The following is a 26,688-nucleotide window of genomic DNA, read 5'->3' as shown; positions in this document are numbered from 1 at the left end:
TTTTTCTACATTGTGGAAATGGAGGGGAGAAAGCCCTTTATGGAAATAAAAGGTACATAAAAACTTTGCATAACTACTGTCTTAGCCCCATATTAAATGTTAAATGCTCTAGTCAATATCCACTGCTTCTCTCTACTCCATGCTTGTTCTCTTCGCCACTGTTCATTTCAATGAGGCAAGCGGCTTTCTTCAGGTGATTCCCTCAGTGAATTGCACCTGTGATAATAGGACCTTGAGTCTGCGCCGGTGCCACTATTGCTCATTCATTCATTTTTAGTACAGGCATGCTGGAGGGGTGCATAAGTGCCGCTGCTTGTCTCTCTGATGGTCTCAGCAATGGCATTTTGTAGTCTTGACTCCCATTGTGGTCGTTTTTCTTTCTTTTTTTGTGTTGACTGAGTTTTGTGTATGTTATATTCATTCTTTCATTCACTGGTTTATTTGTATACTGCTTTTTGGGCAAGGCCCCCAAAGAGGTGGACATAATAATACAGAAGAAAATATAATAAAGTTGCAGTAAATACAACTTCAAATATATAGTACAATAATAAATAAAGATATAAAATAAACACCCAGTGAATGAAGAAAGAAGAAAGTGGATATGAGAGTCAGAAAACTCAGGTAGAGATGGGGAATGTTTTGTTAAAAACCAATTTGACTGGGAGTTTGGAGAAATTCAGAGCAGTAGGCTCCTCTACTGGGCCTTGGCAGGTGCCGGACAATGTCCAACTCTGATACTGGCCATGGACGTAAGTTCCATATAGGAGATCTATTTATTCAGCTCCCCTTAGAAAGCCCTCTCTGTCTATTACAGTGTTATGGGTAGTTGCTAGAGATATACGGAGAAAAATTAAGTTAGCTGCCTTAAACTTACCCTGTAATCTTGTTCTATTTGTTTTTTTTCAGAGCTAATTCAAGAACTGATTAAGAGAGACCTCATCTGATGTAGCAGAGGTCACTGAGAAGCTGTTCAGTGTGACAGAAAATGTGAATGAAGAAAGTGGAAATGAGAGTCAGAAGGCTCAGGTAGAGATGGGGAATGTTTTGTTAAAAACCAATTTGACTGGGAGTTTGGAGAAATTGTCCTCCCAAAAATCCGATTGAAAAACTTGCCTTTAGGCATAGATGGATGTCTACTGTTAGTATAATAACTGGTTTTTTCCCAGTTTAGCTCCCAGGGTGCCTTACAATCAATAATTAACCATGCATGTCTACTCAGAAGTAAGTCCCACTGGATTCAGTAGGACTTACTTCCAAGTGAGTGGGTTTAGGATAACAGCCTGAAACAAATACAGCTCTACCTAAAAACTGTAGAATACAGTAGGGCCACACTCATACGGCAGGTTACATTGTGGACCCCTGCCGAAAAGTGAAAACCGCCGAAAAGAGGACCTCATTGAATAGAATGGTGCGCGACGCCTGAAAACCACCGTAAAAGCAGAACAAGCGCCATATGAGTGGGGCTTTAGTCTAATTGCTTCTAATTGAGACCGCCGCATTAGCAAAGTGCCGTAAAGCGGGGCCCTACTGTAGAAGAAACACCAACAGCATCAAAACACTCATCCATTAGGGCAAATAGGACACTGCCCCACCAACCTCAATCTGCCCTCAGCCAGCCCACCTTTCTACCTTCTTACAACCAGTCCAGGGGGTAGGGCTGCTTGTCATCTTCCTCAGTAGCCTCAGGGTTGCCCCTGCAAAACTCAGTATGGCGGAGAATGGGGACAAGACTAGAGTTAATTAGCTCTGCCTGTCATTGGCTCTGGCTGCACCAACTGGAATCCTTCTGGGAGGAAGGGCAGGATAATAATTTAATAATAAATAAAAATAAACAACTGTTGGTCTCCCTACCTTTTGCTCTACCAATCCTAATGGACACTGTAAGAGTAAGATCTGGAAACGCTTTGCTGTAGACAACTATTGTGCTGACAGCTAGTCTTGTGAGAGAATTTTTGATATTTATGGCCCCTCCAGACTGGTGTTTTATTGTGGGTGGATTTTGTAATATGTTCTTGCCACAGTAATAGTGCATTAGGATGTGGGGAAGCATAGAATTAATGAAGGTGACTGACCTCAGCCCATGAATGTGTTTTCACCTTCTGAACTCAACTCACGGTCCTGTCGCACAAAAATCCACTGCTGGTTTCTTCACCAAGAGTTCTTAACCTCAGCAGCCTAATTTAAAAGGAAGGGGAAAGCCCTTTTGTTGTTGCATTGTTATATAATGGGGAGTCAGAAAGCCTTGGTGATCTGATGTAAATCATTTAGATCTCCGAATAGATCATGATGTACCTTCTGCCCACCTCTCCTCTAGGCGACAAATGAACACGCCACAATAAACCTGTTAAGTCTTTGAAGGCACCACACGGGTTTATACAACAGCCCAACATGACAATCCCTCTGGAATTCACTGTTCGTTTTCTGGAGTCTTCTTAATCTTTTCCCTTTGCCATGCTCAATGTGCTAAGGAGGAGACTCAATAGTAGGGATCAAAACTGTGCATTAAGAGATGGATCAGTGGTTAACCTTTTTGCTACCTCTTCTCAGCTTCCAGTGAATGGCATCTATCTGCACCCTACCATTTGCCAGCTTCTCAGTGCCACAATTCATGATAGCTTGGGGAGATAGGAAAATACATTTCTCTCATGGATGATAGAGGTCTCAAAGTGGGTATTGTAGCTCCCCCTACAACTCAGAGACAGGAAACACTTCAGCAAATACTTGCGCTCCTCCCCTCTTGCTGAGGCTCAGTTCATTTCCTGTCTCAGCTCAGAGAACGTCCCATTTGATTCCTTTTCTTCTCCTCACTGAGGACTATTCCTTTTTCCACATTTTTCCTATTTTTTGTTCCCTGTGCTGTTCTCCCCTTATAATTTCTTCTGGTTGTTCTTTTTTTAAAAAAAAGGAACCCTCCTTTTTTCAATTCTTTCTTTCCTTATTGACAGCTGAAGGCTATACCTTTCTCTCTCAAAGGCTATACCCTTCTCTTCCCTTTCCGTTTTCTTACCTTAAATAAAAAAGAAAAAGAAAGCCTGTCAGACTTACTTTGCATTTTCTGCTGGCCTCCTTCCTTTCTTTGTCACGATGGATAAAATTAACACTTAAGGGCGACCATCAAAGAAAAAACAATTCTAAAAAATCCGGGCAGCACTCGGTGGTAGCCATGATCAGTTCCCACTCGCCACATCTTCCTGCCATTTTACAGCAAAAGCGACTGTGCGCGCTAATGACCCTGATGAGGGAACTTCAATAGGCTCTTGTTTTAGCAGCTTGTCTGGGTCTGCAAGAAACTGCCATAGATCAGGAGTATTCCCAGAGAACTTATAGGGAGTCCACGGAGGTGGTCCGATTGCCTGCAGGGTTAAGGGAAGCAGCAGTGCTAGCTGCAACTGGAGCAGCAGTTCCCGCCCTTATGGAGCTGAAGGCGGCAACGGGTGCTATTTTGGATAGCGGGGGTGATGGCGCCCACCATTTTGGATCAATGCAGGGTGGCAATGCCTGCAATGGTGGTGCACAGAGGAGTGGTAGCCCCTAACTTAAATGGCACCAGCCACATCTGTGGCACCTCCACCATCCGCTGCCTCATGCATTGCTGCCGTGCCAGAGGCATGGCGAATGCAATCTCCAGACCCACCTTATATCTCCCCAAATGAGACTGCACAGCTTGAACTGCCGTCTTTGGACGAAGAAGACACAGTGGCTTTGGGGCAGAGCCGGCAGAATCAAATTGTGGAGCAGTGCTATGTAAGGGGGCTGGATGGGCTGCAGCATACTGCCCCTCCAGGCTTAGAGCAGCAACAAATGCCAGTGGTTCAGCTGGAACAGCAACAGCCCCAAGTCCTAGTCTGTTTTTTCCCCTGTAGTACTCCAACAACTATGGGACACTATGATTGGGGATCTGGCTGCTGAATTGGCAAGGGGAGGTGCACCAAAGTGTTCTTTGCCTCCCACACAGAGCAATATGGATTTAGATCTCCTGCACTTAAAGAGGCACTCAAGGGGACAGCAAGAAATTTTGTCATCACTAGCCCTTTCGCAGTTGCTAGAGGCTATAGTTCAGTATTAGGGGCTAGGCAGCAGCTGCCTCCTGAGTTGGCTCGCAGCTTGAGGCTGAGGGGGAGAGTATGTGTTAGAAGAAGGAGAATGGAGCGATGGTTCGGGCATAGATAAATTAGTGTCAACAAGAATATTCATGGATGTTTTCTTTCTTCCTTTGTTTGGCAAAGCGATAGCTGCTCTAGATTTATCTCCAACACAGCAGTAGCAGCAACAGGAGCCAGTCTCCAAAAGTGCTCTAATGTTACCAGTCCCTAAGACATCAAGTAGATGTATTCCATTACCAGCACCATTTAAAACCATAATGAAATCAGAGTGGGATTCTCAGCTTCAGCACAGAAAAGGTATTAATATTGCAAATAAGTTTTATGTTCTAGATGCTGTCACGGAGCAGCTCAGGACTCCGGCAGTGGACAGTCCGATCTCTGCTCTGCTTTCCCATGCTCTTCTGCCCAGGGATAGAGATGCACAGCTGAAAGACCCAAATGAGCAAATGTCAGATATAGCTCTTAAATGCTCTCATGATGCTAATGCCCTGTCAATTCAGTCTTCTGTTGCAGCTTCAGTCTTTGCTAGGGTAGCACTCTTGTGGGTGACAGATCTGCTAGATAACACTAATTAGGATCTGGCTAGGGTTAGGAAAACTCTGCTAAAGGTTTCCAGATCCTTGATATTTATAGCAGATGCGACTATGAACTCCACTCAGTTTTCCTGCAGGGCTATGGCAGTGGCGGCAGTCGCTCACAGGCACCTCTGGTTGAACCACTGGGAGGTGGATGCTTCATCATGTGCAAATTTAGCTTCAGTCCTTTTTCTGGATCGAAGTTGTTTGATGAGGTGGCGCTGAAGGATTTCCTGGCAGAGACTAAGGACAAAAAGAAGATGATGCCATCGCAAAGACAGGAAGATAGATGTTCATACAGGCGCCTGTCAGACCTCCTCTCTTGCGCTGGCCCTGGCATGGATCTCTCACAATCCCACCCCTAGGCATCACTACCAGACACACTGGAAAGCAATGCTGCCCTGAGACTTTGCCTTAGTCTCCTCCTCTAACAGATTGCTATTAAGTGTCTAGGTACACTTTCAGGCCACAATCCTCCCTTTATCTTTCTGTCTTTAAAGACTACAGCCCTGGGTTGCCTTTGGACACCTACTGCTGATACACTAACCATTCACTGCTGCCACCCTAGATACTGGTTCCAGCTTTGGTTTTTGCTCTGCCCTCCTCTGTATGAACCCAGCCAAGGATCAGGCATGTTGTTAAACCAAACCGATTTATTAAATAACACTGGGAATAAACAAGATTACTTTGAATTCAGTTGTCGTGCATGTGGTTACATATAAATGATCTTCAACATATTATAGTTTCTCTTACTTCATGTTGTTGTTGTTATGTGCCTCCAAGTCAACTGCGACTTATGGCGACCCTATGAATCAGCGACCTCCAAGAGCATCTGTCACAAACCACCCTGTTCAGATCTTATAAGTTCAGGTCTGTGGCTTCCTTTATGGAATCAATCCATCTCTTGTTTGGCCTTCCTCTTTTTCTACTCCCTTCTGTTTTTCCCAGCATTGTCTTTTCTAGTGAATCATGTCTTCTCATGATGTGTCCAAAGTAGGATAACCTGTTTCATCATTTTAGCTTCTAGTGATAGTTCTGGTTTAATTTGTTCTAACACCCAAACATTGGTCTTTTTTGCAGTCCATGGTATGCGCAAAGCTCTCCTCCAACACCACATTTCAAATGAGTTGATTTTTCTCTTGTCTGCTTTTGTCACTGTCCAACTTTCACATCCATACATAGAGATCGGGAATACCATGGTCTGCATGATCCTGACTTTGGTGTTCAGTGATACATCTTTGCATTTGAGGACCTTTTCTAGTTCTCTCACAGCTGCCCTACCCAGTCCTAGCCTTCTTCTGATTTCTTCACTATTGTCTCCATTTTGGTTAATGACTGTGCCAAGGTATTAATCCTTGACAAGTTCAATGTCCTCATTGTCAACTGTAGTTACATAAATCTTCTGTTGTCATTACTTTAGTCTTCTTGACTTTCAGCTGTAGTCCTGCTTTTGTGCTTTCCTCTAACTTTTTTTTTTACAATAATTTTTATTCAAATTTTCATAAAACAAACAAAACAAAATCATAAAACATTCAAAGACAAAAAACCAAAGCAAAAATGATTAGACAAAAAAATAAAATGTTGACTTCCCATTTGTCGCAGATCAGTTATAGGTCTACAATATATAACAATCCTGTCTCTTAAATTATATTATAAAATCACTTTCCTCCAGTAGTTATCTTAATTACTCATCAAATCTCATAGATATTACTTTATTCTTTCCACAAAAAGTCAAAGAGAGTCAGAGGCTTTCCTCTAACTTTCATCAGCATTCGTTTCAAATCATTACTGGTTTCTGCTAAAGTATGGTATCGTCTGCATATCTTAAATTATTGATGTTTCTCCCTCCAATTTTCACACCTCCTTCATCTTGGTCCAATCCCGCTTTCCATGATATGTTCTGCGTACACATTAAACAAATAGAGTGATAAAATACAACCCTGTCTCACACCCTTTCCGATGGGGAACCAATCGGTTTCTCCATATTCTGTCCCGACAGTAGCCTCTTGTCCAGAGTATAGGTTGAGCATCAGGACAACCAGATGCTGTAGCACCCCCATTTCTTTTAAAGCATTCCATAGTTTTTCATGATCTACACAGTCAAGGGCTTTGCTGTAGTCTATAAAGCACAGGGTGATTTTCTTCTGAAATTCTTTGCTCCATTCCATTATCCAGTATGTTTGCGATATGATCTCTGGTGCCTCTTCCCTTTCTAAATCCAGCTTGGACGTCTGGCATTTCTCGCTCCATATATGGTAAGAGCCTTTGTTGTAGAATCTTGAGCATTACTTTACTTGCATGGGATATCAAGGCAATAGTTCGGTAATTACTGCATTCTCTGGGATCCCCTTTCTTTGGAAGTGGGATATATATTGAACGCTTCCAGTCTGTGGGTCATTGTTTAGTTTTCCATATTTCTTGACAAATGTTTGTCAAAATTTGGACAGATTCAGTCTCAGTAGCTTGTAGCAACTCTATTGGTATGCTGTCTATTCCTGGTGATTTGTTTCTTCCAAGAATTTTAAGAGCAGCTTGCACCTCACATTCTAAAATTTCTGGTTCTTCATCATATGGTTCCTCCATGAATGAATCTAAATACACATCCACCCCTCACCCTCTTCAATCCAAAACCAGAACCGAACCCCTGACCAACTGTCGTTCTCCCATATATACATTCAACCAGAGGTGCTCAGCCAATCACAACACAGCATTCCTCAACATTCCATCACGTACTCCCCCCTCCCAACTCACTCTACTTATCATATTTAACCTACAAAACTGGGACTTACCATAAATACTATACAAACAGTACAGGGGCATCACAGCACCCCTTTGCCTCCTTTCAGTCCTATCATGGCTCCAGACTTCCAGGACGCAGTAGAGTTTAGAAGTGGCTGTTCCTCTTGGAATAGACCAAGGTACCAGCAAAAGTCTCAACAAGTCCCTTTCTCCAGAAATTCTTAAGTCAGGGGAGACAGGGATGCCAGAACCAGTGGCGATTCTGACTCAATTGCGCTACTGCCAGTGTGGGGGAAGACTCAGCCAGTTCTTCCATCACTGACAGGATACCACTCAGGACAAGTGGGTGCTGAAGAATGTCAAGGAGGGATACAGGATAGAGCTGTTGGAGTATCCACCTGCCAGGTTCCTTCCTTTGCCCATTTCCAGTTCCACCGTGAAGCAACAAGCAGTCTCAAGCGAGATTTGGCACTTATTGGACATCTCTGCAATCGAGGAAATTCCTTCTGGCAAATTTTTCTTAGGGCTCTACTCAGTCTTCTTCTCGGTGGGGAAGAAAAATGGAATGTGGCGTGCAGTACTCGATCTCAAATTCCTCAACAGTTTTGTCACCCAGCAGATGTTCAGGATGGAGACCCTTACATCCATAAGGAAGACCCTTCAGCCCCAGGACTATCTAGCATCAGTGGACTTGAAGGAAGCCTATCTACATATTCCAATTTTCCCAGCACACTGATGACTACTATGTTTTTATTACAATGGAAGCCATTATCAGTTCAAAGCCCTACCTTTTGGCTTGGCATCTGCACCAAGAGTCTTTACCAAAGTAATGGTGGCATTAGTGGCCGGGATTTGCAAGCAAGGCTTGCATATATATCCTTATCTGGACGATCTCCTGTTTCGATCCAAGTCTCTCCATTAGGTTTGGGAGGATGTCCAGATAACACCTGGACTCACCTGAAGGACCACAGCTTCTTAGTGAATACTCAGAAGAGCCAGCTCAGTCCATCCCAACAGCTACGGCACTTGGGAGCATGGCTGAACACTGTTCATCAGTCCATCTCCCTCATCACAGAGGATCCACAAAATAATGACTATGACGGTTTCGTTGGTTCGGGTATGGTTGGCAGGCGTGATGAAGCTAGCAAAGTTATTAGGCATGATAGCATCCACAATAGGAATTACTCCATGGGCTCGCTCACATTCTCGCCTGCTGCAATGGCTGCTCCTCCAGTACCAGGAAGACATGGTACACTGCAGACACCCATTTATGCTTATCTCTCGACAGGCAAAAAAATCCCTTCTATGGTGGGCATCAACAGCATGTCTGCAAAGCGGTGTCCCTCTACAGGATCCACCTCATTCGCTCATCACTACCGATGCAAGTATCAAAGGATGGGGAGTCCATTGTCAGGGCCAGTACATACAGGGGTTGTGGTCGCCAATAGAGGCACACAGAAGTATCAACTGGCTGGAACTATGGGCATCTCTCAAATATCTGGATGTGCTAATTCACACTGAAAACACAACAACTTGGGTCCACTTGAATAAACACTTGGTCAATGGCTCACCACACAGAAGCAATGGCAATGCTGTCATGGGTGGAGCAGCACATCTTGTCCATCACAGCAGAATACATCCAGGATCACTTGAATGTAGCAGCAGACTGGCTGAGTCGTCAAAAACTGTTCCCAGGGGAATGGGCCCTCAACAGAAAGGTGTTCCATTCTCTCCAAGCAAGATTTGGCACATTCAGGATAGACCTATTTGCTTCTGAGGAAAATCATCAGGAGCAATGCTTCTTCTCTCACTTCCCGAGTCGAAGGGCAGAGCAGCTGGATGCTCTGGCGGTTCCTTGGCCAAGGGGCCTGCATTATGCGTTTCCTCCAGCTCCCCTTTTGTCCAGGATGCTCAAAAAGATCCGGTCAGAGAAGGCCCGAGTAGTGCTGATAGCTCCCTATTGGCCAAGACATCCCTGGTTTTCGGATATCATCCAGATGGCCATGTCACCACCATTCCATCTCCCATTGTGCCCAGACCTGCTTCATCAGGGCCTCTGCTCCATCCAGACCCTCAGTGGCTTCAGCTGACCACATGGAAATTGAGTGCCAGCAACTGATAAGCTCGGGAATTTCTTCAGAGGTAGCGAATACCATCTTAGTGGCAACACGTCCATCAACTATTTGTAGTTACCAGGCGACGTGGAAGGTTTTTTCCTTTTGGTGCAACAAACAAGGAGTCAACCCGGAGTCGGCTAGGGTGGCCAAAGTGCTGCTATTCCTTCAAGATGGTCTTCAGAAGGGTATACGTTCTAACACTTTGATGAGACAAGTGTCAGCCTTGCCATCCTGCCACCATGGGAAAATGAGTGTCATCTGCAACCTTAGGTCGTTGCATTAGGGCCTGCATCTCATTAGCGTATGAGGCCCTCCACTTACCTTCACCTTTACACGCTATAGCACACTCCACCAGGCCTGCAGCCACATTAGTGGCCTTTTCCACAAATGCTCCACTAGTAGGTATTTATAGAGCAGCAACCTGGTCCACGCCCACTACTTTAATGACACACTACAAAATTGACCTTTATGCCTCAGTGGAAGTTTCATTTGGCTGCAGGGTTCTACAACAACTCTTGCCTGCCTCTGGCCCACCCTAGGTCTGCAGCTTTAGTGTGTCCCACTTGATCTCTGTCATCCATTAGAGAAGGAACAGTTTGTTCTTACTGTAAATGGTGTTTCTTCATGGATGACAAGAGGTCTCCAAGGCCCACCCTTGCAGTATTGCTGGTGGAGGGGACGAAGTCTTTGAGTGCCATGACTTTTTTCTACTTTAAGTGTTAGTCGGTTGACCATGTTCCTAACGCACTTTGTTTCTATCAAGTTTGTATGTTACATGTCTTCATCTTTGAGTTTTTATCCTGAGGCTGACTTCTGGAACTTTCCAAGAAACGAAATGAGCCTCAGCAAGAGGGGAGGAGCACAAGTATTTGCTAAAGAGTTTCCTGTCTCTGAGCTGTAGGGGGAGCTACAATACCCATGTAGACACTTCTTGTCATCCATGAAGAAATACTATATACAGTAAGAACAAACTGTTCCTTCTGTAACCAACTCAGAGCCTCTGGGTACAATAAAACAGATTGAAGATCCCAGGAAATTAAAAAAGGCAGATTTCTAAACCATTTTGTCAGGCTTCACAAACCAAGACAAGACAAAACACAACCCTTCACCATTCTCTCTCTTGTAAGTCAGTTACAGGGCTATCAAGTCACCCTTGACTGGGACCATGGAGGGAGCTGGGATGCTACTTCATCCAACCAGAATCTTCCATCAGTGCAAAAGAAGGAGAATAGAAGAGTTCCATTTAAACCAGGCCAAATGGAATGGTGGCCGGGAGTAAGAAAGAAGGACAGAAAGAAATGCAGACATTTCCAGCTAATCCACACCGTCCTCTTGTAAGGTAGATTAGAAATGACTGGCTTGGCCTTACTTCCCTGACAACATCTTTACAAGCTAAAAACGGAGATAGAGCAACAAATCAAAATAAGAAAGGCAGCTAAGTAGGACCCCATGCTCTTGGTGACGATGTCTCAGGAACGTGCAGAAAGTCATTAGGTATATTGACTTTTAGGGCACAGCAAAAGAAGCTAGGCCATATTGTGCCAAACCTTGGTCTTACTGCCAATAACAGAATTCTTTGCGACCATTCAAACACACTTAAGAGGAGGACAGCTGCCCAACAAACCTCAGGAACCTGAAAAAAAGCTTGTAAACCAACATCACCTGGAATTTAGGCCAGCCGAGAACTGGGTATGCAGAAAAGCCTACTGTACATCTAAGAATCGGTCTCACAGTGAAGGATTCTCCCCATCTCTCCTTGGGTCAAGGAATAAATATATACGGGCAGAAATGGCAGTCTAGTCCAGAGCATTACAAGGAGATGCTTCTCACAAAACTAACGGTGCCCAGGGTGAGGGCTATCCCTCCCCAACCTCAGATATGTTACTACAGGCTACAGCAGATGTTAAGAGAACAATTTTATTTAGATTCCCGCCCCCCAAAAAGAGGAAAACTCAGAAAAACAGAAATGAACAAGCAAACTACACGTACCACACAGGAAAAGCAACCAACCCAGACTCCACATGATCTGTTCTCTCCCACCCTACCAGAGGTTCTTGGGCATATTCCTTGGATGTGGCAGAACAGGCACAAATTCATGGAAGACGAGGAAAAGGTCACAGCGACACAAGAGGCCTGGGACATGCAGACTGTCGCTGTGACCTTTTCCTTGTCTTCCGCGAATCATCTTCGCTGTACCCAACCCCTCTTCTCAATCCAAGAAGCTGTTAGTAGATCCCTGTCTGTTGAGCCTTCTTCTGCTGTTGAACAATCTTGCCAAAGCCACCTCTGCCCACATCATAGTCCGTCCGGTACTCATCTTGCACCTGCAAGGGGAGAGCAAGGGAACAAAGATCTTGCAGCAACTGAGAGACAAAGACTGATATTATGGGCATGCTGCAGTCAAGGGGAAATGGGATTTGTACATGCGCATATCTTAAGAAACCTCTGATCATCAGAGCAAAAGCAAGGGACCACCAGATGGATGATGACCTGGTATTATCAGGCTACTAGGTGGTTTTGCTTTATAACGCAACACAGCTTGATCTCTCTGGAGATGGTCCCAGAGAGCACAAGGTTAATAATTTAGCCTGGAAGATGCAGGGAAGAACACTATGCCATTTCTCTTTTCTCATCTCAGTTGCAGCCTCCGATTCTGGTTTTAAGCCAATCTTTGACAGGATCCTCTCTGACAATGACAAAACTTCACTTTGCTCTTGCAAGGCCCCCAGCCAACCCCTGCCTGAGAACTTAGGGTGGAAAACCAAGGCAGAATACACATCCAGGTGAAATCGGACGAAATGCTAGAGTCCCAGAGCTGTCTTTAAAGCTTAATCCAGACCAATCAAAGCCAACTCACGCAAAATTCTAGAAGAACAGGTTTTGATAGCGAACATTGAGAGTCTAGCAGCACCATCAACACTAACAAACTTACGTGAAGGAAAAGTATACTTGACCAGACACAGATCTAATGAAGTTTGTTCCCAACAAATGTGTCAGTCTTTATGATGCTAGAAGAATGTTGATGGATATGACAAATAAATAAATAAAGCTTCTGGAAGACACTATGGCAACTCAAGTGCCTTTTATGCCTTTCCTGCCTGCACTCCTGGTTATCTGGAGCACAGGGGTCATCTCTGCCTTCCCATAAAGGAAGACTCAGATCTACCGTTTGCTGCAACCCTCTATGAGGCACTGGTGCAAAGTTGCCACTTAATTCCAGATCTGCCCTACCTGGCCACCTGTCCTTCCACGGCCATACTGCCGCCCTTCCTTAAACCCTACATCCCAGTCTGTTTCGATGACGCGGTCATCCAGACGAGTCTCACTGATGAACCGCATAGCATGCTCCGCCTCCGCTCTCGTGTAGTATCTGGAATGTTACTTTAAAGAAAACTCATGAGATTGTTTGATAGGATCATACTGGCTGGTCACAGGCTGAAGAAGAAGCAAATTTTTAATTTTTTGTTTAAAAAAATTAAATCATGTTTTTAATTTTTTTGTATTTTAAAATTTGTATATTTGTTTTTAATGTTTTTAATTGCTGTAAGCTGCCCAGAGAGCTTCAGCTATGGGGCGGTATATAAATGTAATAAATAAATAGATAATAAACAAGAGAACTGACGTCAGATTGCTCACACCCACCTCAAGTTCAGTCGGTAGATAAACATCGTGATCTCAAGACTGGATTACTACAATGCACTCTATGTGGGGCTACCCTTGAACCTGGTCCAGAAGCTGCAGCTACTGTAGAATGCAGCGGCTAGACTGCTGATGGGGGCAGATGGCCAACAGCAGGTGACACCTCTGCTAAAATACCTGCGCTGGCTGTCCCTATGCTCCTGGGTCAAGTTCAAGGCTCTGGTGTTAATATGAAAGCCCTGAACAACTTGGGTCCAGGATACACCATAAGGACCACCTGAGCCTTTATGTCTCAGGTCGATCAGAGATAATCTGAAGAAGCGCTGTCAGTTTTCCCCCGTGTTACAAAGGCCCAAATGGCTTCATCTAGAAGTCAAGCATTTAAGAACATAAGAAGAGCCTGCTGGATCAGGCCAGTGGCCCATCTAGTCCAGCATCCTGTTCTCACAGTGGCCAACCAGGTGCCTGGGGGAAGCCCGCAAGCAGGACCTGAGTGCAAGAACACTCTCCCCTCCTGAGTCTTCCGGCAACTGGTTTTCAGAAACATACTGCCTCTGACAAGGGTGGCAGAGCACAGCCATCATGGCTAGTAGCCATTGATAGCCCTGTCCTCCATGAATTTGTCTAATCTTCTTTTAAAGCCATCCAAGCTGGTGGCCATTACTGCGTCTTGTGGGAGCAAATTCCATAGTTTAACTATGTGCTGAGTAAAGAAGTACTTCCTTTTGTCTGTCCTGAATCTTCCAACATTCAGCTTCTTTGAATGTCCATGAGTTCTAGTATTATGAGAGAGGGAGAAGAACTTTTCTCTATCCACTTTCTCAATGCCATGCATAATTTTATACACTTTAATGTTGCCAGTTCCAAGCTCTGGAACACTCTTCTAGTAGAGGTTCGGCAGGCATCCTCACTATTGACTTCTGGCATCTCTTGAAGACATTTCCATGCTGACAGGCCTCTGCAGTCCATCATTTTAATGATTATTCTGAATTATTTTTAGTGTTCTATGTTTTATTGTATTTGTATATAGTGTTGTATACTGCCCTGATATTTTATACATGTTGGCGGTATATAAATACATTTATAAATAATGTAAATAATGCTACCTACAGAACAGTAGTAAGATTGTATGTTTCAAGACACATCTTTTCACCCACTCAACAGGAAATTACCAGCAGGCTTCACATTTGACCATAACTCAATGGCAGAGCAGCACATGGTCTACAAGCAGAAGGTTGTAGGTTCAAACTCCAGTTGAAAGGAGCAGATAAGTGTGATGTTAAAGTCTTCTGCCAGTAAGCTTGGGAGAGCCAATGCCAGTCAGAGAAGACAATATTGGACTACATGAGCCAATGGCCCAAGCCAAAAGCAGCTTCATGTATTTATATAAGCCACTTAGTTTCCAGAAATGAGGAATACAACTGCAATAAATAAATAGATGTAAGTGTAACAAGAGGCAAACTAGACAATTATATGGTAGATTTTCCTTCACCCTGACATGCTAGTCATATATATGGAAAGAATTCTATAAAGATGGTAAGTATTCGTAACATTCAGTACCACCCCCTACCCCCTCACCCGAAATCAGGAGTGTTTTTTTTAAAAAAATGCTTAAAGGTTTTTCACAATCAAGCACTATATAAATTCTGTTAAATGAAATAAAAAGTACAGTCCAACAATAAATACATCACATGAGGCTGCCAGTTACATACTTTGGTTGTCAGCAAAGCCACAGATCAAACTACAGGCTGTAAATGCAAACACAAGCCAAGGATACTCCACAAAGCAGAAGCCACAGGGGGTTTTCTTCACTTTGTCCAGCCCCATGACTATGCGCTTGACATCCCCGCACTTACAGAAGAGCTCGTAGATTTGCTCCTCCGTGGTGTAGAAGGAGAGGTTGCCCACATAAAGTGTGCAGGAGTTTTTCAGGGCTTTTTCCTGGAGGTCACAGTTTCCCTAGAAAATGGACAGAAAAAGAGGGCATGGAGTCAGGGTCACCTTTCTATCCGCATATTCCTGTTTACATCATTTAGCACCATCAGCTTTTAACAGCTATGCAAAATGAACAACTAACACAGCCCCAAACCCTAAAAGATTTAACAGAGAAGAGAAAGATGGAAGAAGATATCTAGGTTTCACAACTGTTTTATTTATAAAGTATCTAGTATTATAAAATAATTATATTATATTATATATACAAACACACAAATCTTGCTAGAGCCATCAACAAGACTCCTGTTGTAGCATTTTGCCAGCCTTCTAATTTACACAGCCTATTAGCGAGAGCTGTGTCTAAGTCACCTATCAGCAATCCTGAGTCTCATCCTTGTCACTCCAAACACTGTATCACCTATGCGAACCTCATGGTGACAGCTAATTTCAAAACTAGGACTTTCAAAAGCACTAGGCAGAACATATGACATCAAACAGAAAATCACCTGCACGTCCTGCAATATAATTTATGTCAGCGAATGCAAAAAAACAGGATGTCATATCCAATATGGAGGAAAAACTACACATCCAGCAGCAGACTAAGGGTGAACTTCTGGATATACTCCCCGGAGACATTGGCACCACAGGGCCTTAACCTGAAGGACAACACAAAGATCACTTAGCTTCTCCAAAGGAAGCCCCTCTGAGCTCCCCCATCCTCAACGCTCTGTAACTGCCACCTTAGTAGCAGCATTTGGATGTTAGCAGCAGATGAAGGTAGAAGCCTAAATGTTTTGCTACTAAAATAGATCTGTTTTGTTAATCACAATGACGTGTGTGTATCACAATATGCGCACACACACACATCATTGTGATTAACAGAAGTTTTTATTCTACCAAAGCAATAAAAGCCTTCCGCCTTCATCAGCTGCTAACATGCAAATGCTGTTACCAAGGTGTCAGTTATAGAGCTTTGAGGATGGAATGCTCAGAGGGGCTTCCTTTGCACAAGCAAAGTAATGCTGGTACTGTCCTCCAGGTTGAGGCCAGGTGGTGCCAATGTGTCCAGAGAATATATCCAAAAGTTCTCCCTCTCAGTCAGTGCTGCTGGATCTGTTGGCATCTCTAATATAGAAAAGTCCAACAGGCTGGGACCCCCAGTGTTGAAATGTTTTGCAACTGGTTGCTCCACATTTTTAGTCAAGATTGCTGATTTGTGGTTTCTGAAGCATGTGCGAAGGTCACTTGCAGCTTTTCCTAACTATTGGATATTACATCCTGGTCTTTTGTATTCGATGGCCTAAATTATATTGCAGGACCTGCAGGTGATGCTCTGTTGGATGTAATACGTACTGCCCGTCCTAGTGCTTGTGAAAGTAGCTGTCTCCCGGAGGTACACGCTGGTGATGCAGCCTTTGGAGTGACAAGGGATGAGACCCGGGATTCCTGATAGGCGGCTCCAGCACAGCTCGCACTGCGTAAATTAGGAGGCTATATGGCACGAAGCTTTGTTTCCCATAAATGGGGACAGGGGGCCTCTGGGCATGATCAGAGAGCCTCTCCCTGCAAGGACCACTCTGGGTTTATTGAAAGGACCCGAAGAAGAAGGAGCGCCTCTGAACCTACTCACGACCATTCGTCATCATTCCCACCACCCACGTACCATGAAGTGCTGGTCCCGATACGGGCCCATCTCGCAGTACGAGTCAGTGTTGAGCCCGCTCAGGGTGGCATTCAGAATCCCCGACATCTTCGGCAGACTGATGACGTCTCTACGCCTTTACCACCCGTCAGACGTACTCCGACAGAGCCAATTGGCTCTATCACCTGTCACTCGTGGCAAGACCGTCCCCCTTGCACAGGCAGAAACGCGGCGGCCTCGTTGAAGTCTCTTGTAAACGTCACGCCCAAGAACAATCAATCATCGGGCGGTCTGCGGCAGAGGGGGCGGGCAGCCTTGCCGTGGAGAATGCTGGGGATTGTAGTTTTCCCCCTAACTGGTCCTCTACAGCTCTTGTCTGATCCTCCAATCACGTCGCCTGAAACGAATACGAATGCCCACTTTACGCCGCGCGGCGAAAGGGGAAAGCGGGGTGTAATTTGGGCGGGAAAGTTTGGTGCCGAGAAGACTCCCTCACAATTTCCTTCAGAGCGTCTGTTTGTTTTTGCTTCTCAGGCGGCCAGGCGCGGTATCTCTGTGTCTGTGCCAGCTCCCATCTGAGCCCGTTTTAATTTGTTTTTTTAAAATATTTAGTTTTTAACTACTCTATACCTGACTTCAAAAACAACATAAAACGGCTTAAATGAAATGAAATTTAAAACGTGTGGGAGAAGGACCTGTAAAACAATGTCTAAAAACGAATCCATCAAGCATTAAAATCTCAGCATAAAACCATTTCAGTCAGCAAACAATAGGTATAGGAATTTCAGCAAGGTTTCCCTAAAAGTTTCTAAAAACATGCTTGGTGCGCACGTCTTGATGAAGCACATCCTTGGAGACACTCCTGCTTCTTAGATTCCTTTTTTAAAACCCACATTTTATTTTATGTATTAAAATGATTGTATTTCTTTTGGCCCTACTTGGAGACTTAGAGGAAGCTTCAATCACAGATTAAAGCAAAATACAAAATTGGCTCTGTTCAGAGGGAAAAGACTGCACGTGCACAGAGGCACCCCACGGTCCTTCTCCAGGGAGCCAGTTTGGTCTACTATTTGCTGTGCTGACTAGGACTAGGGAGATTTGGATGAAAAACGTCCCTGTTCAACTATAAAGCTCACTGAGAAGAGCACTGATGGCATTTGGATTATTTTGGGCCAGTCAACATCATTCAACTTAATTTTCTTCAGGGATGTGAGAATGGGTATGCCACGCTGAGCTCCTTGGGAGCAGAGGAGTAGGATAATAATGTCGCAAATAAGACCTTCCCAGTTACAGAGTCTTATCTTCTGGGAGTGCCCAGGCTTTGGCACCTTTCATTTTATAAATGAATTAAGCGTGAGCCTGATACTGCAGGAGAGTCTGCTTTTCGGGGGGGCGGGGGAGGCCAAAATGCTATGTGCATAACGTGGTTGGATCCTATTCCCTGTTGATAACACTTGTCCTAACATTTGTAGAGTTAATCTGGCTGACTTGAACCAACCAGGCATTTTTTGTCTTTTGGCTGCAGGTTTCTAGTCATTAGTGCAAAATATAGCAGGAAGGAACGCAATAAGAATCTACAGTATATAGAGGGATAACAATATAAACTGGTCTGGAACAACATATATGAAATAAGAGAATTAAACTCTTTCTTTTCTTTTTTTAAGGCCATTTTTCTACATTGTGGAAATGGAGGGGAGAAAGCCCTTTATGGAAATAAAAGGTACATAAAACCTTTGCATAACTACTGTCTTAGCCCCATATTAAATGTTAAACGCTCTAGTCAATATCCACTGCTTCTCTCTACTCCATGCTTGTTCTCTTCGCCACTGTTCATTTCAATGAGGCAAGCGGCTTTCTTCAGGTGATTCCCTCAGTGAATTGCACCTGTGATAATAGGACCTTGAGTCTGCGCCGGTGCCACTATTGCTCATTCATTCATTTTTAGTACAGGCATCCTGGAGGGGTGCATAAGTGCCGCTGCTTGTCTCTCTGATGGTCTCAGCAATGGCATTTTGTAGTCTTGACTCCCATTGTGGTCGTTTTTCTTTCTTTTTTTGTGTTGACTGAGTTTTGTGTATGTTATATTCATTCTTTCATTCACTGGTTTATTTGTATACTGCTTTTTGGGCAAGGCCCCCAAAGAGGTGGACACAATAATACAGAAGAAAATATTATAAAGTTGCAGTAAATGCAACTTCAAAAGTATAATACAATAAAGATATAAAGATATAAAATAACAAAAAACCAGGCACACCATAAATCACATAAATATATTAAATTAGTTGCATTTGGTCTGTCACCACAAACACAACTGCCATTCACAAGCCAGAGCCCACATAATAAGTTTGCCCCTGGAAGCAGGTATAGCTGTGGCAAAGTTCTTACAGTTGCCAGAGAGATGGGACAGGAGCTGTGTCTTCTTGTAGGATATGGGACAGGAGCTGTGTCTGTTCCAAATCTGGTGTGTGTGTGTCTTGGGCAGAAGTTCTCAGCCGGTCTCCCTTCTTGCCACTGCCACTAGTACTCATATGCTTGCCTGCCAGTGCTGGTGTGCTGTACCTTCAATTCAATTCCGACTTATGGCAACCCTATGAGTAGGGTTTTCATGATAAGCGGTATTCAGAGGGGGTTTACCATTGGCTTCCTCTGAGGCTGAGAGGCAGTGACTGACCCAAGGTCATCCAGTGAGCTTCATGGCTCTGTGGGGATTTGAACCCTGGTCTCCCAAATTGTAGTCCAACACTCTAACCAATACGCTACACTGGCTCTCAGTGCTGTACTTTACAGAGGGCAATCTCTATTTGAAGGGCTGTCAGAGAACCTCTATTTGAAGGCATCTGCCATTTGAAGGGCAGTCTGGCCCAGGTCCAGTTTAAAGAAAAAGAACCCTAAGGGAGACCTAGAGCCTTGAAGTTGCCCATTGACAGTTAGTACTTCAGACAGCAGACTTGGTCACTGTCTTGCCTACTGTGGTGTGAGGTATTGTGTTTCTAAATTCACATCTATACATAGAGGAACACATGAAACACAGCAAGCTGCCATATACTGAGTCAAGCTAATGGTCTATGTAGCTCAATACTGTCTGCACTAACTGGCAGCGGCTTTCCAGGGTTTCAGGCAGGAGTCTTTCCCAGCCCTACCTGAAGATGCTAGGGATTGAACCTGGGACTTTCTGTATGCAAAGCAGATGCTTTACCATTGAGCCATGGCCCTTCCCCTATACATTATTTATGCAAATCGGTGTCTTCTTTTGTCCTCTTTTTCAGTGAGGCATTTCCTCTTTTTTTCTTTTTCTTTTTGCTGTTCTTAAGTGGCCACTCTATTGCTGTCTCCCTTTTATCCCAGTCCACACCAGGCCCAGTAGGAGAAGGCAAGGCAAGTGAAGGGTGGGGGTGAAGAGAGAAACAGCGAGGAGGAGAACAAGGGAGCTTTACGGGATCAGCAGTAGGCTCCTCTACTGGGCCTTGGCAGGTGCCGGACAATGTCAAACTCTGATACTGGCCATGGACGTAAGTTCCATATAGGAGATCTATTTATTCAGCTCCCCTTAGAAAGCCCTCTCTGTCTATTACAGTGTTATGGGTAGTTGCTAGAGATATACGGAGAAAAATTAAGTTAGCTGCCTTAAACTTACCCTGTAATCTTGTTCTATTTGTTTTTTTTCAGAGCTAATTCAAGAACTGATTAAAAGAGAGACCTCATCTGATGTAGCAGAGGTCACTGAGAAGCTGTTCAGTGTGACAGAAAATGTGAATGAAGAAAGTGGAAATGAGAGTCAGAAGGCTCAGGTGGAGATGGGAAATGTTTTGTTAAAAACCAATTTGACTGGGAGTTTGGAGAAATGGTCCTCCCAAAAATCCGATTGAAAAACTTGCCTTTAGGCATAGATGGATGTTTACTGTTAGTATAATAACTGGTTTTTTCCCCAGTGTAGCTCCCAGGGTGCCTTACAATCAGTAATTAACCATGCATGTCTACTCAGAAGTAAGTCCCACTGGATTCAGTAGGACTTACTTCCAAGTGAGTGGGTTTAGGATAACAGCCTGAAACAATAAATACAGCTCTACCTAAAAACTGTAGAATACAGTAGGGCCACAGTAAGGCGGGTTACGTTCTGGACCCCTGCCGAAAAGTGAAAACCACCGAAAAGAGGACCTAATTGAATAGAATGGTGTGCGACGCCCGAAAACCGCCTCTACCTAAAAACTGTAGAATAGAAGAAAAAACACCAACAGCATTGAAACACTCCTAAAATATGTTGTAAAAGGCTTGGTAAATAAAAATGTATTTGCCTGGCATCAGAAAGATGTAGTGGAGGTTCATCCATTAGGGCAAATAGAACATTGCCCCACCAACCTCAATCTGCCCTCAACCAGCCCACCTTCCTACCTTCTTACAACCAGTTCAGGGGGTAGGGCTGCTTGTCATCTTCCTCGGTAGCCTCAGGGTTGCCCCTGCAAAGCTCAGTATGGAGGACGGGGACAAGACTAGAGTTAATTAGCTCTGCCTGTCATTGGCTCTGACTCCACCAACTGGAGTCCTTCTGGCAGGAAGGGCAGGATATAAATTTAATAATAAATAAATAAATAAAAATAAACAACTGTTGGTCTTCCTACCTTCTGCCTTACCAGTCCTAATGAACAGCACCCACCACTCTAAGAGTAAGATCTGGTGCCAAGTGGGTCTCCCTGGGGAAAGTATTCCATAAATGGGGTACTGAAACTGAAAAGGCCCTTTCCCAGGTTGCCACTCAACTAATCTCAGAAGGTGTGAGCACCTGGCTATGAGGTTTGAGGGTAATCTTAATTGTCTTCAAAGCATGATTCCAGGCTTACATTTGAGTCCCTATTATACAATATTCTTTAGGGGATAATGCATTCATGGCTGATAAAACATCCTGATGTGACACGGCTTCATATGTTCATATGTGACAGTAATGATGATTCACGGTGGTCATCCGAAAGGAGACCATATGGTCTATTATGTTTCTTAGTCACTTACATCATAATCCCAAACCTTTGCATTAAACAGGACACCATAATGCTCTTAATAATAGTGTGACACCTACAGACTCCAACCCTTCCTTTTTCCATTTTCTAGGCATTGGGGGAGCAGGGCATGCCCTTTGATGAAGTTAAAAACACTGCACAGCTCTGATAATTGAGGTGCTTTTTCCTAGTAAACATTTGAAATGACCTGTATGGATTTTGAGAGAGTTCACTTCCCCCTGCTTATAGGTTGAAGAAAGTGCAGTCACTTTATGGAACTGGACCGTGGCAAGAAAAATAGGCCCCATTATCAGTGATATGCAAAAAGTTAAGTGTACGTTCTTTGCCATAAACCAGCATTGACTTGTATTTACTGAAAAGAGTAAAATGTTGTTTGTTGCTTCATTTTGAAATTTGCAATAAGCTTCCATGAACTTCAGACCTTTGCAAATTGGCAGATATGAGATACTTTGTAACCAGAAAAAGATCCTTGCAATGAAAAGGATATTTCACTTGTGATGTCAGCATTTTTTGGAGGGAGGAGGCTGCCTTGGAAATGATAAGGACCCCAGACTTGCTATAGGATCCAGTGCATTGTCACCTGGAGAGCTACAGAAATTAGGATAAGGTGATCTAGTGAGAGCAACATGTGTCAATTGCAAATGTATATGCTGATCTCTTACCTTGCTCAGCATGCTTAGTGGTGTTGATAGTGATAGATATTCTGTGTTTACTCTGTATTACAAATGCTTAAGCTGGGAAGTGGAGGTAAAAGGTAATCAATGTTTAAGGATGTGCATATTGTCTTCTTATAGTGCGCCATGTTGCCTGCAGACTGATGATGTTTTGTGAAGTAAACAATTCTCCTGAGGATATTGTGCGGAGGCAAATTCTGGTAATTGTAACTAAACTATATCCAAGTACTTTCTGAAGTTGGGTTCAGCTTCCAAAAATGTTGAAATTTGAGAGCTATAATAATTGTCTCTAAAGTTACAATAATTGTTTGTTTTTTTCTTACACTGAAAGATGTCATTTTGTGCTTCATGGACATGAAGAGGGAGCTTGACCTTGTTCTGCACAAAGAGGTGGATTTGAAAGTCTCTTTAAACTTTTATGAGAAAATATAATCCCCATGAGCGATGGAAATAGCTGCAATTATCTAATAATACCAATAATTATGATAATTCCGCACAACAAGGTCAACCACAGGCTGGGATCCAAAATACAACAGCACCGGTCAAAGACAAGAGGAGCCCAAAAAGCAGATCCTCAGTGAAGCCACCCAATAAAACAGTTCTTCAATAAAGAACTGACTCTAGTCCAAAGGGCAGAGCTGTTGCACATACCAAAGAGTTGTTACAACACACAGGAAGCAGTGATGGCCACCAACTTGCACGGCTTTAAAAGAAGATTGGACAAATTCATGGAGGATAAGGCTATCGTGGCTAGGGATGGAAAGACCTGTCAGTTTCGTTTTTTTCAATTTCTCATTTTTACAATGTTAAATTCAGTTCTCTACATTTCTGCAGCGATCAGCAATTTTTTAAAAAAAAATCCTCATGAAAATTTTCCACCATTTCAGTGCGAATTTCTCCAAATAAATACATTTTTGTAGGCAGTTTTGACAAAATTATGCATTTTTGCAAGGCATTTCTCATCACATCATGCCTTTCTGCATGTTATTTTCACTCATATATTCATTTTTATGCACACATTCCCCTAATATATGCATTTTTATAAATATTGTTTAGTCGGTGAACTGCATCCCAAAATTCTAATATATGTGAATTTTGAAGTATGGCTGTATTTCGGTTCACATATTGTTTCAGAAATTGCAAATTTGACAAATTCTGCTTGAAATGCGAACTGAATTTAAATTCTCCCCCATCCCTATCAGTGGCCATGATAGCTATGCTCTGCCTCCATAGTTTGAAGCAGTATGCTTTTGAATACCAGTTGCTGGAAACTGCAGGAATGGAAAGTGCTACTTGCAGGCTTCCCATAGGTATATGGCTGTTCACTATGAGAACAGGATGCTGGACTAGATGGGCCTGATCCAGCAGGTTCTTCTTATGTTCTGAAGTCCAGAGTCTCTCCTCCCTCCCAATTGTTTGGAGGGGGAGTTTCTCCTCGGTCCAAATTTTCTGTTTTCCCCCCCAGACCTTCACAACTCTACATCAGACCTCTAGTCCATCTAGCTCAGTGCTGTCTACTCTAACTGGCAACAACTCTCCATGATTTCAGACAGGGAAATGAGAGGAGGGGAGATGGGGTAGCATGCAGCAGGTTTGATACTTGTTTTCAGCTGGATATACCATGAGCCAGGATCATTATGTCTACTTTAAATGAACCAAACTGTTGTAAAGTTCCCTTGAATCTGTTATTCTATATGGAAAATATCTGCTAGCTTTGTCAGATTCCATATTAGCCAATGTCCATGTTTTGTTTTAAACCCATACTTTGTTTATGACCCAGATGACCATGAAGACTGGGAAAGGCTGGGTGGATGTTGGAAAACCTGCTCTTGCCAATGAACTTCTTGAGATTGCCATGAATGTAAGTTTGTGTCATCTTGTGCAAGACTTTTTAGCAAGTGCCACGAGGTTTTAAAAGCATATTGTATGCTTTATTTTGCAGAATCTGGAGAAACTCTATGCTCAGCTAACAAAGAGGTGTACCAGCGAGGCTGATATGTGTATACAGAAAGCTGATGTAGAAAAGGATATATTCAAAGTTCTCTCTTATCAGGCTGAAACTGTATGTTGGCACAATAAATAAATGTCAGATCTCTGTAACAGTATTATAGCAATGTAATGAACATTGTCCTCATTTCTATTGTTCAGATGATGTGCTTTCTGCAGTTCACTGGCTTCCAACATTTCTACAGAAATTCACACACTCATTTTCTGAACATGCTTCCAAACGAATCTGGTTTGCTAGGATTTTAAAATGTTAATTTAAAATTGACCTGTGTGGCAACCTAGCAGTTCACTGGCATCCTTTTTTGCTTTCTCAGGCAATTGCTCAAGGGGATTTTCAGAAAGCAGCCACATGTGTTCAGCGGTGCAAAGACATCCTGATGAGGGTGCCCAAAGAGGTTAGCAACCATGAGATTGTCTTTGTAATAGTATGAAATGCATCTTTACTCTGTTCCGTTGTGGTGGTGCCTCGGTGAAAATTATGAAGAGTGCTACCATTCTGCATACCTCCTAGCTTTTTAACACAGCAGTACAACTTGCATGATATACACTATTTTTTTTTATTTGCAGGCCTGTTACCTTTCCCTACTGTGCTATAACTTTGGTGTGGAAACATATGAACTGAAGAGATATGAGGAGAGCTCTTTTTGGCTCAGGTAATGTCATGGGGAAACAACACAACAAAAACATTTTATTTTAGTCTTGGTAGGCTATGTAATATACAAAAGATACACTGTACAAGAGATGGAACAAGTGTTTGTCTGGACTGCATTATTTGGCACCATCTGGTGGCTGAATAAGTTCATTCAAAATGCAGAAGAACAAGGGTGCAGAACACATTTACTGCTCTGGCAGTTCCAGTGTGTCTCCACTTCTCTTTTATGAAAACAGGGGCACACGATGCTAGTCAAACCTGACCCTTTTTATTGTAAAACCTGGTCAGATCGGCTCAAGTGCATTTGGTTTTTTGTTTTGTTTTTTGTTTGTCTGTGGGGACACTGGTTGCTTCAAGAGGTGCAAGAATGGTTTTTCTGGCTGCATTTTGAAGCGACACTACTCTACTGGCCACACTTCCCCTGCCCACTGCTGCCTTCAGACTTTTCAGGACTGCCCACAGCAAAGTGTTGGGCCAATCACTGTCTCTGCCCGAGCCTGCAGCAAAGTGTTTCCAGTGGCAACACCTGAAAGACAAAGGGGTTGATCTACCAATCACTTGCAAAACCTCCCTGAAGCTGAACTTAAAAAAAAAAACACAACTGACTGGAGCTGATCCAGCAAGGTGTTAAGAGTAAAAAGGGGTGGAGTTTGACAAGTGTTGTGTGCCCCTGTTTGAGAAAAGGGAAGTAGAGATGCGCTGGAACTAGCACAAAAGTAAATGTGTCTCTACCCTTTAATTCAGCTTCAAACAGATTTTGCAGATCAACCCATTGTCCCTCCATGTGCAGCCAATGGAAACACTTTGCTGTAGGCAACTATTGTGCTGACAGCCCTAGTCTTGTGAGAAAATTTTTGACATTAATGACCCTTCCAGACTGGTGTTTTATTGTGGGTGGATTCTGCAACATGTTCTTGACACAATAATAGTGCATTAATGGTGGATTTATTCTGCTTTATTATTTGTTCTGTGATGTTTCCCCAGTGCTACCACATTATGCTGTCTGCAGAGGTTATAGCACAATAAAAATGGGACAAAGATAAACCAGAATATGTGTGATATAAAATGTCATGGAATTTCCACAGGAAGTTACGGGATATGCACTGATTGGAAATGAAGCAGTGTGATTGCCCCAAAACCTCTGAAGGTGTAAACAGTATAGAAACTGGGATAACGCGACCACCCCCATACCATCATGAGCACAAATCTTCATAAATGTGCAATAAAAAGAACATCTGGAGGTGCCCTAAAATGCATTTGGAAGGTGGGGAAATCAGCTTGTATGGTTTGATGTAGAGAAGCAGTGACTACAGATGATACAAGATTGGGAGGAATAGCTAATACCCTGGAAGACAGAAACAAATTTCAAAGGGAGCATTGGGCTGAAAACAACAGAATGAAATCCAACAGGGATAAGTGCAAAGTTCTACGCCTAGGAAAAAGAAACGAAATGCACAATTATAAGAAGGGGAATACTTGGCTCAGTAATACTACACATGAGAAGGATCTTGGCATTGTTGTTTATCACAAGCTGAATATGAGGCAGCACTGCAATGTGGCTGCAAAAAAGATAAATGCTATTTTAGGCTGCATTAA

At 43.3% G+C, this 26,688-nt stretch overlaps 2 protein-coding genes across 3 annotated transcripts in view; one reads left to right on the top strand and one right to left on the bottom strand.

Annotated features, from left to right (window-relative positions):
* Positions 1-4,760: 4,760 nt before the first annotated feature.
* On the bottom strand, positions 4,761-16,984 carry LOC133371138 (nuclear cap-binding protein subunit 2-like). Of its 2 annotated transcripts, XM_061598200.1 has the most exons (4): positions 16,772-16,959; positions 14,951-15,132; positions 12,766-12,904; positions 11,438-11,858 (listed from the first exon to the last, which is right to left on the bottom strand). In XM_061598200.1, the coding sequence occupies exons 1-4, from the start codon at positions 16,856-16,858 to the stop codon at positions 11,760-11,762; spliced, it is 507 nt and encodes a 168-aa protein (XP_061454184.1). In that variant the 5' UTR covers positions 16,859-16,959; the 3' UTR covers positions 11,438-11,759. The 2 variants fall into 2 exon arrangements, with proteins under 2 accessions (XP_061454185.1, XP_061454184.1); XM_061598201.1 differs by lacking the exons at positions 11,438-11,858; positions 12,766-12,904 and adding an exon at positions 4,761-4,921 and having other exon boundaries at positions 14,886-15,132; positions 16,772-16,984.
* The window catches only part of TEX11 (testis expressed 11), a 56,061-nt gene continuing 45,924 nt past the window's right edge, over positions 16,552-26,688 (top strand). The window contains exons 1-9 of the mRNA XM_061598199.1: positions 16,552-17,969; positions 18,415-18,470; positions 20,417-20,538; positions 21,988-22,072; positions 22,554-22,633; positions 24,214-24,294; positions 24,376-24,495; positions 24,755-24,835; positions 25,008-25,093. Of these exons, the coding sequence (XP_061454183.1) occupies positions 18,437-18,470; positions 20,417-20,538; positions 21,988-22,072; positions 22,554-22,633; positions 24,214-24,294; positions 24,376-24,495; positions 24,755-24,835; positions 25,008-25,093 (689 nt within the window). The 5' untranslated portion in view covers positions 16,552-17,969; positions 18,415-18,436. The remainder of the gene's footprint in view (positions 17,970-18,414; positions 18,471-20,416; positions 20,539-21,987; positions 22,073-22,553; positions 22,634-24,213; positions 24,295-24,375; positions 24,496-24,754; positions 24,836-25,007; positions 25,094-26,688) is intronic.

Source organism: Rhineura floridana, chromosome 16 (genome assembly GCF_030035675.1).
Source record: "Rhineura floridana isolate rRhiFlo1 chromosome 16, rRhiFlo1.hap2, whole genome shotgun sequence".
Taxonomy (NCBI): domain Eukaryota; kingdom Metazoa; phylum Chordata; class Lepidosauria; order Squamata; family Rhineuridae; genus Rhineura; species Rhineura floridana.
Note: the sequence above shows the minus strand (reverse complement) of the source record. Positions and strands in the feature narration are given on the sequence as shown.